Source organism: Oncorhynchus keta, chromosome 34 (assembly GCF_023373465.1).
Source record: "Oncorhynchus keta strain PuntledgeMale-10-30-2019 chromosome 34, Oket_V2, whole genome shotgun sequence".
Classification (NCBI taxonomy): domain Eukaryota; kingdom Metazoa; phylum Chordata; class Actinopteri; order Salmoniformes; family Salmonidae; genus Oncorhynchus; species Oncorhynchus keta.
Genome location: NC_068454.1, coordinates 18,413,919 through 18,426,247, shown reverse-complemented (window position 1 = coordinate 18,426,247; position 12,329 = coordinate 18,413,919). Strand labels below are relative to the sequence as shown.

At 40.4% G+C, this 12,329-nt stretch overlaps 1 protein-coding gene across 1 annotated transcript; it reads right to left on the bottom strand.

The window, feature by feature from the left end:
- Positions 1-4,561: 4,561 nt before the first annotated feature.
- si:ch211-214p13.7 (uncharacterized) lies at positions 4,562-11,986 on the bottom strand. Its single transcript, XM_052493332.1, has 4 exons — positions 11,528-11,986; positions 10,413-10,432; positions 10,270-10,307; positions 4,562-9,257 (listed from the first exon to the last, which is right to left on the bottom strand). Exons 1-4 carry the CDS (start codon positions 11,554-11,556, stop codon positions 9,084-9,086), a joined length of 261 nt encoding a protein of 86 aa, XP_052349292.1. The 5' UTR covers positions 11,557-11,986; the 3' UTR covers positions 4,562-9,083.
- Between the last annotated feature and the right edge of the window lie 343 nt (positions 11,987-12,329).

The window sequence follows — 12,329 nt, the reverse complement described above, 5'->3', positions numbered from 1 at the left end:
CAGAATTTATCAAACAAAAGTACCATTTGTGATGTTTAATGGACATATTGGAGTGCCAACAGAAGAAGATCTTCAAAGGTAAGGCATGAATTATATTGTTATTTCTGAGTTTTGTGTCACGCCTGGCGGGTTGAAATATGATTGTCACGTGTTTGTATGATGGGGTGCTGTCCTCAGATAATCGCATGGTTTGCTTTCGCCGTAAAGCCTTTTTTAAATCTGACACGGTGGCTGGATGAACAAGAAGTTAAGCTTTCATTTGGTGTATTGCACTTGTGATTGTATGAAAGTTCAATATTTCTAATTATTTTATTTGAAATTCGCGCTCTCTGCAATTTCACCGGATGTTGTCGAAACGTTCAGGTTTTTAACAGATTTGAAGTGGGAGAGAATTTTGTTAACGGGATAAAGTTGATATACCATGCATCTCAGGCCACTGTGATAACAAATGGAATACAGTCACCCACTTTCTTTTTGGGTCGAGGGACACGCTAGGGTCACCTCTGTTATTTGCCTTGGTATTAGAGCCCCTTGCAAAGGCTATTCATGTTTTGCATGTTTCGCCACTATTGTTTTGAACATTAATTTTGTACTGATGCCCAACTGAGCATTCTACTCAACGCATTGTCAATGAGCGCTGAATTAGATTTAATCAAATGTGCATTACAGTGGCTTGGAAAATATAATGCCATTCAAAGGGAGGCAAATCATTTGTAGTAAAACCTTTTTTTCATCATTTTGATGTTGCCAAATGGAGTTTAACGACAACATTAGCTAGTTAGCTAAGATTGAGGGGAGGTCAACTGATTTTAGCTAGCTGCTAACATTAGCATTGATAGCAATTTTTGGATGAACTTTGGTAGCTAATGACAACATTGGCATCTGTCTAAAGTACATTTGATGACAAGATAATGCTGGCAAAGTTGTTTCCTATTAAACATTTGACTTTAGCAATGTCATCGTATTTCCAGGCACTATAGTGTGATTTAAACTAGACAGTCATTAGCCTTCGTCCAGAATGACTGGCTTTATCATGACTTTAGGGCACCACGATTGCCTCCGCCGGTAGAGGGAGGCTTGAGATCATTCATGACAATGGCACGACGCGACCGATATGCAGATAATATTTTGCCATTAATTTCTAACCCAGAAACCCCTATTCCCATTTGTATTGCCTTAATTAAGAGGCTTAGCTATTTTTCTGACTACAAAATGTATTTCAATAAATCAGACAACAACAATTTCAATGACATCCTGTTCAATTTGACAAAAAATGATTTTCTTTATCTTGGTATGAACATTTTGAAAAAATTCACAACCTGTCTAACAGCAACTTTGCAACTTTGCAGTTAAGGAATACCTAGATAGGTGGATGGACCTGCCATTATCATGGTTGGATAGAATTCATCTGATTAAAATGAATGTTTTACCCAGACTGTATCCTCTCCAGATGGTCCCATTACATATAATAATAATAATATATAATACGAAAAATACCTCTCAAGTTTGTTATGGTACAGTAAAATATCAAGTTTGTAAATGTGTAAACTGCAGCTACCGTATAATTTAGGAGTCCTAACGCTACCTCATTTGCTAGTTTATAACCTGGCATGTCAAGCTCGCATAATTGCACAATGGCTCAGAGATTAACATTGCTCTAATTGGGTCAGTAATGAATCTTGCTTCACATCTCTGATACTCATTAATCAGTGTTATGACTGATGACAGAAACTCAGTCAGCACAGAAGTTAACAGTACCTTCAAGATCTGGAGAGATCGAACACCTTGGGAGAAAGGATGACTTTTCTGCTCTGACTCCCCTTATTAATAACAAGGTCTTTCCACCTGGCGTCTCTGAAAGCAAGGAAGGTATAAGGTCAATATCAGATACTGTATGTTTGATGGTGACACGTTGCTATTTTATTGAGTTTCTATTTCCCAAATTAACTCAAAGAATATCAGAATATCGATTTAACAACAACATATGTACAATTTGTACAATTTGTTTACGATGTTGACCTGAAACAAGAAAAAATATATAATAATAGAAAAATATATAAATATATCATAAAATAGATTGCTTATCTCGATCCATGCCACATGTAGGCCTATCAGTCTTTATGCATTTGTATGTTACTATCAATTGTACTAGTGCCAATGCGCGAGGCTCTGCTGTTGATATGGAGTACGGAATTGTTTGGAGGAGCATTTCTTTGGTAATCGGACGAGGGGCGCTCGTTGAAAATGGTTGATGATAGCCTAGTTGAACATCGAAATTAAGTATGCAGGTGCAGGTACGGTATGTGAATTGTGAATAATGAAAAATCATGATGGCAAAAAAATCCAAAGTATTTCAGTAGACCATTTAAAAACCCTTTATTCATAGGATACTTGGCTAATGATCAGGATAAAAAGACGCTCCTTTGCGATTCTGATAAACCTGCCTTGATTAAGGGGAGGATACACACAAAAAATGTAGGGGTTCAACAAGGGTTCTTCTAAGATAATCAAAGTTATTCAACAGGCTCTGATGTTGATATGGAGGACTGAATTGTCTTTGGATAAAATAGCCCACAAAAGGTTCTTCAAAGAACCTCATGGGAGATGGGGTACATCGAGGAATCTCCTTAGATGGTGGGGGTTCTTGCAAGAACCTAACTGCCCAACTGAAACACTTGGATTTGAATTTGAATGGACAGCAAGTGCAGGCACTTAACCTCCATTTATGATACGGTTTGTCCCTTGTTTGATCTGAATTGATATTGTTTTATGGTGATACCGTCTATTTTTTCATATTTGTGCAAAGTTTTCTAAATTAGAAAATCGACACAATGTAATGGATAGGCTAGCTGTTTTGGGTACAGATTACTAAACTGCTCACTTTTGTGTCTGGGTCTGCAGGTATACAGACACGGAGGCATATAAAGGTGTGTTAATTGGTATTGGTATATTATGCAGACCACATTTCCCATCCTCCTTCCTTACCTCGTCACCTCTACATTATGGACAAGATATGTGTATGAAAACCATTATCAAAACAGTTTTTTTCCCATTCACATTTACATTCACCACAGCAGTATGAATACTGTGCATATTTTGTTAATCATCTGTATAATTACAATTTTTGGGATTCACAGACTTCACCCTCCCTACACCTCTGATGAATATAACAGGAAACCTGTTGGATCACCATGCACTGGAAAATGGATATGGAGAACACCAACACATTAACATCAACACCCCGGAAGATATATGCATTGGACTTGGGAGTTTACCTCATATTTAGTTGTTTTTATTCTGCTATTCTGCTTTGCCACTAAAATATAATAATCACTGATAACTAAAATATTGTGTTCTTGTTGTTCTTGTTATTTGTGTTATTAATAATAACTGGAGGGGGGTAGTTCAAAAATGAACCCCAAAAGGTTATTTTAGGATCCTTTAAAAGGGGTTATTTGAAGAACTCATAGGGGTTCCCCCCACAGTTTCAATTTGAAGAACCTCTGAAGAATAATCCAGGAACCTTTTATTTTTTAGAGTGTAGGTTATGCTTGGTTTTCATTTAAATTAAACCAAATCACATTTTTATGTTTCTAAATATGAGATTCACCTGCCAAAAAGTCACTTCTTTCGTCCATGGGCACTGTGCATCATGGCTGGAGAGGCTGGCTTCTGCTCTCAATCCATGCCACTACATTACCGTTAAGACCTGCTTTTTGTGGGTCTTAAAAGTTATCATGAAATAGTAACTTTTGCAATTGTTTTTAAGGACACAGTTCAAATATTGCCACCCCTCCCCTTCAGGGCAAGCGAGCTGATGTCAGGGCAAGCGAGCTGATGTCAGGGCAAGCGAGCTGATGTTAGACGGTTAAATTACCAAACTTGACGTTAGGGCTGGAAAATGCCAATGCGCCTGTTTTTACATGCTGAAATGTGACACAAAGATAGAGCCCAAATAGTGTAATGACATTCAGGGTTTGTCATTAGGGCTATTTGCGTGTATTCATGGATGCCAAGGGAAGCCATGTTTGTATTAGTCCATCTCATACATGTGACATCATCATATTAAACTAGTGCTCTCTGTATGTGCACCCTCTGCTGGAGAATACTGGTAATCTCAGTTCATGAGAAATGTGTTGATCTACATTCCCTCATCTCTTTCCTAACCACAAATCTAAAAGAACAGGGGAATAGAATGTGAACCTTGGGTGGACATTCCTCCATCTCACTTTCACGTTAGAGACCCATTGTTATGACAGATCAGGAAGTAGTGTCGAAGCCTAGTAAAGGAAGGCCTGTACAAGTAGGCCCAGTTATACAGAGTGACACTGCTTCACATTGCAGGTTTATTGTCACAGTGACTCACCTGGGATTTGAACTAATCACCCTCTGATGAGCATGCTTCCTCGACTGTGAATTGATACATGTTTTGGTTCGCATTCTTAGGCTGTAGGCTATTATGTGATTTATCTATTGGTGGCTAAAGAAGAAGCTAACCTGATCTATTTTGATCTCACAGATCTCACAAAGACTTCCCTTTTTATAGAAATTTCAAAGAAACTACAAAATATTCAATGATTTAATCTTGAAGTTGCAGAAAATAGTCTGCAGTTTACTGTTGCCATTGATGTTATAAACAACATGATACAAACATGGACTTTTCTAACAATGTTGACATTTAATCTATCTTTGTGTCAATCATTTATAGGATACGTGTATACGATAGGACAATTGCTGGTGATTTTGAGAAACATCTAAAACCAGTTCACAAAACAACTCCAATCCTGTTCTCACATGACTGTATCTCATTCAAATAGATTTGTGGCAGAAAAAAATCATTATTTATACAATTCAAACGTAATTCAACTACAAATGATAAACATCTCATCTCTCTCTTTTGCACTACTACACATTCTCTTCAGCACGAGCCCATGGTGTTAGTGGTGTGGTTGAGAGCTGGGTCTTTTGTCAGAATGAGTTTCCTCTGTAGAGGCCAAATAAACCCATAGATAGTCTCTGAACAAAATCATCTGTTTCTCTCAGAAGGAATCCCCACAGGATGTGGTTTCATATCTGCTCATGGGTCCTTGAGGTTCTAAAATAAATTACAACAATTTCACTGGCAACAGTGTCTTCGGAAAGTATTCAGACCCCTTGACCTTTTCCACATTTTGTTACATTACAGCCTTGTTCTAAAATCGAAAAAATAAAATAAAATCCTCAGCAATCTCCACACAATAACTGATAATGACAAAGCGAAAACAGGTTTTTAGACATTTTTGCTAATGTATTAAAAATAAAAAACAGAATTACCTTATTGACATAAGTATTCAGACACTTTGCTATGACACTCAAAATTGAGCTCAGGTGCATCCTGCTTCGATTGATCATCCTTGAGATGTTTCTAACACTTGATTGGAGTCCACCTGTGGTAAATTCATTTGATTGGACATGATTTGGAAAGGCACACACCTATCTATATAATGTCCCACAGTTGACAATACATGTCAGAGAAAAAATCAAGACATGAGGTTGAAGGTATTGTCTGTAGAGCTCAGAGACAGGATTGTGTCGAAGCACAAATCTGGGGAAGGGTACCAAAACATTTCTGCAGCATTGAACGTCCTCAAGAACGCTGTGGCCTCAATCATTATTAAATGGAAGAAGTTTGGAACCACCAAGATTCTTCCTAGAGCTGGCTGCCCGGCTAAACTGAGCAATCGGCAGAGAAAGGCCTTGGTCAGGGAGGTGACTAAGAACCCGATGGCCACTCTGACAGAGCTCTAGAGTTCCTCTGTGGAGATGGGAGAACCTTCCAGAAGGACAACCATCTCTGCAGCACTCCACTAATCTCCCCTTTATGGTAGAGTGGCCAGACAGAAGCCACTCCTCAGTAAAATGGCAGCCCGCTTGGGCTGAAAGGCACTTAGAGACTCTCAGACCATAAGAAACAAGATTCTCTGGTCTGATTAAATCAAGATTGAACTTTTTGGCCTGATTGCAAAGCATCACATCTGGAGGAAACCTGGCACCATCCCTACAGTGAAGCATGGTGGTGGCAGCATCCTGCTGTGGGGATGTTTTTCAGCGGCAGGGACTGGGACCGCTCAGGTCCGCTCAGGTTATGGATGTGTCACTGCAATCTTAAAGGTCCTCAATGATGTCACCATTGCCCTTGATTCTAAGCAATGTTGTGCCGCTATTTTTATTGACTTGGCCAAAGCTTTTGACACAGTAGACCATTTCAACTTGTGGGCCGGCTAAGGAGTATTGGTGTCTCTGAGGGGACTTTAGCCTGGTTTGCTAACTACCTTTCTAAAAGTGTGTAGTGTATAAAGTCAGAACATCTGCTGTCTCTGCCACTGCCTGTCACCAAGGATGTACCCCAAAGCTCGATCCTTGGCCCCATGCTCTCCTCAATTTACATCAACAACAGAGCTCAGGCAGTAGGAATCTCTCTCATCCATTTATATGCAGATGATACAATCTTATACTCAGCTGGCCCCTCCCCGGATTTTGTATTAAATGCTCTTCAACAAAACTTTCTTAGTGATCAATGTGCATTCTCTGCCCTTAAACTTGTTCTGAATACCTCCAAAACAAAGGTCATATGGTTCGGTGAGAAGAATGCCCCTCCCCCCACGGGTGTGATTACTACATCTGGGAGTTTATAGCTTGAGGTAGTCACCTCATACCTCATACAAGTACTTGGGAGTATGGCCACTGTCCTTCTCTCAGCACATATCAAAGCTGCAGGCTAAAGTTAAATCTAGACTTGGTTACACTATCCCAATCGCTCCTCTTTCAACCCAGCTGTCAAACTAACCATGATTCAGATGACCATCCAACCCATGCTAGATTACGGAGACGTAATTTATAGATTGGCAGGTAAGGGTGCTCTTGAGCGGCTAGATGTACTTAACCATTCGGCCATCAGATTTGCCACCAATGCTCCTTATAGGACACATCACTGCACTTTATACTCCTCTGTAAACTGGTCATGTCTGTACACCTGTCGCAAGACCCACTTTTTTATGCTTATTTATAAAACCCTCTTAGGCCTCACTCCCCCCTATCTGAGATATCTACTGCAGCCCTCATCCTCCACATACAACACCCATTCTGCCAGTCACATTCTGTTAAAGGTCCCCATAGCACACACATACCTGAGGCCTTTTGCCTTTTGGTAGGCCTACATTGTAAGTAAGAATTTGTTCTTAACTGACTTGCCTAGTTAAATAAAGGTTAAATAAAAAACTTAAACATGACATAGCATGAGAGGATCTGGAGAGAAGAATGGGAGAAACTCCCCAAATACAGTTGTGCCAAGCTTGTAGAGTCATACCCAAGATGACTCAAAGCTGTAATCGCTGTCAAAGGTGCTTCAACAAAGTACTGAGTAAAGGGTCTGAATACTTATGTAAATGAGATATTTCCAGGTTAAAAAAAGTATATAAAATTAGCAAAGCTTTCTAAAAAACTGTTTTTGCTTTGTCATTATGGGGTATTGTGTGTAGATTGAAGAAAAATAAATTATAATAAAGCTGTAACAACAAAATACGGAAAAAGTCAAGGGGTCTGAATACTTTCCAAAGGCACTGTATATTAACGTAAGCACAATACATGTCTGTAAAACATAATTAAACATAAATAGAAACCTATACAGTGCCTTGCAAAACTTGGCGTTTTTCCTATTTTGTTGCATTACAACCTGTAATTTAAATGGATTTTTATTTGGATTTCATATAATGGACATTCACAAAATAGTCCAAATTGATGAAGTGAAAAGAAAATGACTTGCTTCAAAAAAGACTCCCCAAACATTTGGAGGAAGGGACTCTTGACAGATGAGAATAAAATTGAGCTTTTTGGCCATCAAGAAAAATGCTGTCTGGCACAAGCCCAACACCTCATCACCTTGAGAACCTCATCACCCTGAGAACCTCATCACCCTTTCGTCAGCAGGGACTGGGAAACTGGTCAGAATTTAAGGAATGATGGATGGCGCTAAATACAGGGACATTCTTGAGGGAAACCTGTTTCAGTCTTCCAGAGATTTGAGACTGGGACAGAGATTCACCTTCCAGCAGGACAATGACTCTAACCACACTGATAAAGCAACACTCGAGTGGTTTAAGGGGAAACATTTAAATGTCTTGGAATGGCCTTGTCAAAGCCTTGACCTCAATCCAATTAAGAATCTGTGGTTTGACTTAAAGATTGCTGTATACCAGAGGAATCCATCCAACTGGAAGGAGCTGGAACAGTTTTTCCTTGAAGAATGGGCAAAAATCCCAGTGGCTAGATTTGCCGAGACATACCCCAAGAGACTTGCAGCTGTAATTGCTGCAGAAGGTGGCTCTACATTGACTTTGGGGGTGAATAGTTATGAACACTCATGTTTTCTGTTTTTTTTTGTCTTATTTCTTGTTTGTTTCACAATGAAACATATTTTGCATCATCAAAGTGGTAGGCATGTTGTGTAAATCAAATGATACAAACCCCCCCCCAAATCCATTTTAATTCCAGGTTGTAAGGCAACAAAATTGGAAAAATGCCAAGGAGGGTGAATACTTTGGCAAGCACCTGTAATTAGTGAACCACACACTGCATCAAGTTGAGTTTGTAGGCACTGTCACAGGCATCATATCTGTTCCTTTGGATCAGTAAGGTGCTATCGAGCTTGCCCCAGCCATTGTCCACCTTGCATCTCCGTTATCTCCCTACTCACATGACCTCTGTCATCTCACACACACACACACACACACACACACACACATACACACACACACACACACACACACACACACACACACACACACACACACACACACACACACACACACACACACACACACACACACACACACACACACACACACACACACACACACACACACACACACACACACACACACACACACACACACACACACACACACACACACACACACACACACACACACACACACACACACACACACACACACACACACACACACACACACACACACACACACACACACACACACACACACACACACACACACACACACACACACACACACACATTGTCCATGAGGTTAGCCCATAAGGACATAGTCGTCTGAGCAGTCTTCCTTGATTGACGACTGGTGGGCTGGGCCAGTTGGAAGGTTAACGATGGCGTAGTCACAATCGTTATCTCCGGAATCTACGATGAATCCTGTTGTCTTGGTGTTGTTATGGTCGATGGTGGCATATGTCACATCCTCTTCCTGTAACAATATGGAAACCATGGAGTGAAACAAAGGGTATATTGTATTGAATTAGCTTCCTTTCCTGGATAGGGAATTATCCCTATCCATGTGATCTGACCAGGAAAAACTGCAGAACTAAATATAATATTGTTTTATCAATTAATCCTCTCTCATGACCACTGATCTGGTGAGAATGTATCACAGGTGAATTGGAGAATTTTGGTCTGACAGGATGCTTCTGTACTTGAGTATTGAACGAGAGCAAAAAGGAAACATTTGAATGCTTGAACACACCACACACACATTATCTGTGTATTTCAGGCAGAGGCTTTGATTTGAATATGATCTAATTCTGTGTACAGTTCTTAGACCATGTGAATACAGCCTTTCATACCACAGAACACAGCTCTCACAAGACATGCAAAACAAGTGAAACACTGTGAACTTGACCTGATATTCCACAGCTATCATGGATCATCCTATGGCAACTTTCACTACTTATTTGAAGAGCCATCAAAAAACATCTAACTGTGATCCAGAGAGAGTCCGAATTATACACACACACACACACACACACACACACACACACACACACACACACACACACACACACACACACACACACACACACACACACACACACACACACACACACACACACACACACACACACACACACACACACACACACACACACACACACACACACACATGCATGTACAACCACACACACATGTATGCACACACAGTCCACAGGAGACTGCTGAGGGGAGAATGGCTCATAATAATGGTCGGAAGGGAGCAGATGGAATGGCATCACACACATGGAAACCATGTGTGTTGAAGTATTTGATACCATTTCACTGATTCCACTCCAGCCATTACCACAAACCCGTCCTCCCCAACTAAGGTGCCACCAACCTCCTGTGACGCACACACAGCTTGAATGCAATTTGCCTGCATTTACTCAACTCAGTGTCATATAATCATAGTGTATGGACATGCCAAATATTGGTTGTACTTTTCATACCTTGTTGTCTGGGCTGCTATGACTATCACCGTTATCTTCTGCAAAGAAGCGGATATGTAGCAATGTCTTGATTAAATTATAACACATACTTTGAAGTATAACAAGAAAATGTGACATGCTTTTACAAAAGTAGTATGTTTTACCTTCTTCATTTTTCTTCTTCCTGAATAAACCAGAGGACAAACTTTAGACTTCACTCCTCAGTTTTAAAACAGATAAGTGTACATTGAATTAACAACTCAGTCTTAAAACAGATAAGTGTACATTGAATTAACTACTCAGTCTTAAAACAGAGAAGAGTAAGTTGAATTAACTCCTCAGTCTTAAAACAGATAAGTGTACATTGAATTAACAACTCAGTCTTACAACAGATAAGTGTACATTGAATCCACTACTCAGTCTTACAACAGAGAAGAGTAAGTTGAATCCACTACTCAGTCTTACAACAGAGAAGAGTAAGTTGAATCCACTACTCAGTCTTACAACAGAGAAGAGTAAGTTGAATCCACTACTCAGTCTTACAACAGAGAAGAGTAAGTTGAATCCACTACTCAGTCTTACAACAGAGAAGAGTAAGTTGAATCCACTACTCAGTCTTACAACAGAGAAGAGTAAGTTGAATCCACTACTCAGTCTTACAACAGAGAAGAGTAAGTTGAATCCACTACTCAGTCTTACAACAGAGAAGAGTAAGTTGAATCCACTACTCAGTCTTACAACAGAGAAGAGTAAGTTGAATCCACTACTCAGTCTTACAACAGAGAAGAGTAAGTTGAATCCACTACTCAGTCTTACAACAGAGAAGTGTAAGTTGAATTAACTACTCACTCTTAAAAAAGAGAAGTGTAAGTTGAATTAACTACTCACTCTTAAAAAAGAGAATTGTAAATTGAATTGCTCACCCAACAGAAATAGGAGAGAGCGATGATACAATATGTGCACTTCAAATGAAAACATACTGCTAATAAAGACTTGACCACACTGCAAAGTACATTTTTAAAGAACTTCCTTTAAGATGTTGCCAGGAAGGCCAAGTCTACTCATCACTATTGCTGCAACAGGAATCTTTGTACAGATGCTTGTATATGTATTCTGAGGCCAAATGCCTGGTCTTCTCTGAGATCAACATTAATGTCATGCACACTTTGATTACAGACTCTTTACAAAGGAGATCAACTACAGTGAGATAGTTGTGAAAGAAGCAGAGCACACTGCAAAAACAACCCAAATGTGTCTGTGTTCCCCAGGGAGCACTCACCTCAGTGTTCCACACATGTAGTTTCCCATGGTGAGTTAGCTGATCCGAGGAGCCGGAGTTGGAGCACGCTCAGAACATACCAGGTGTTGAGGTCACGGTGCACAGGCACCGGTTGGCACGACAACTTTGTTCTATTGCACTTAACGTTCAAGTGGCATTGCTTCAGCCCCCGCTCTGACAGCATGAGAGAGTGAGGAAGAACAGAGAGAGAGAGAGGAAGAAAAGAGAGAGAGAGAGAGATAGGAAGAACAGAGAGTGAGAGAGAGAGAGAGCGCGACAGAGAGAGAGCACGAGAGAGACAGAGAGTGAGAGAGAGTGAGAGAGAGAGAGAGAGAGCACGGCAGAGAGAGAGCACGAGAGAGAGAGATAGAGAGTGAGTGAGAGAGAGAGCACGGCAGAGAGAGAGCACGAGAGAGAGAGATAGAGAGCACGGCAGAGAGAGAGAGAGCATGCGACAGAGAGAGAGAGAGCACGAGAGAGAGAGATAGAGAGAGAGAGAGAGCACGGCAGAGAGAGAGAGAGAGAGAGCATGCGACAGAGAGAGAGAGAGGGAGAGGTCTGTTTGTGTAATATACATATTTCCTGTGCTATATTTCCAGCAGGCCTTTTATCACAACTAATAGAACTAACTTACACACCACCCTCCCACCCAGAAACACAAACACACACACACACCCAGACACACACACACACACACACCCACCCACACACACAAACACACATGGTGTATGGTGAACAGAGCACAATGTGAGAAAGCAGGACTATCTATGTCAAGCTTTGCATGATGTCCATGCAAATATTT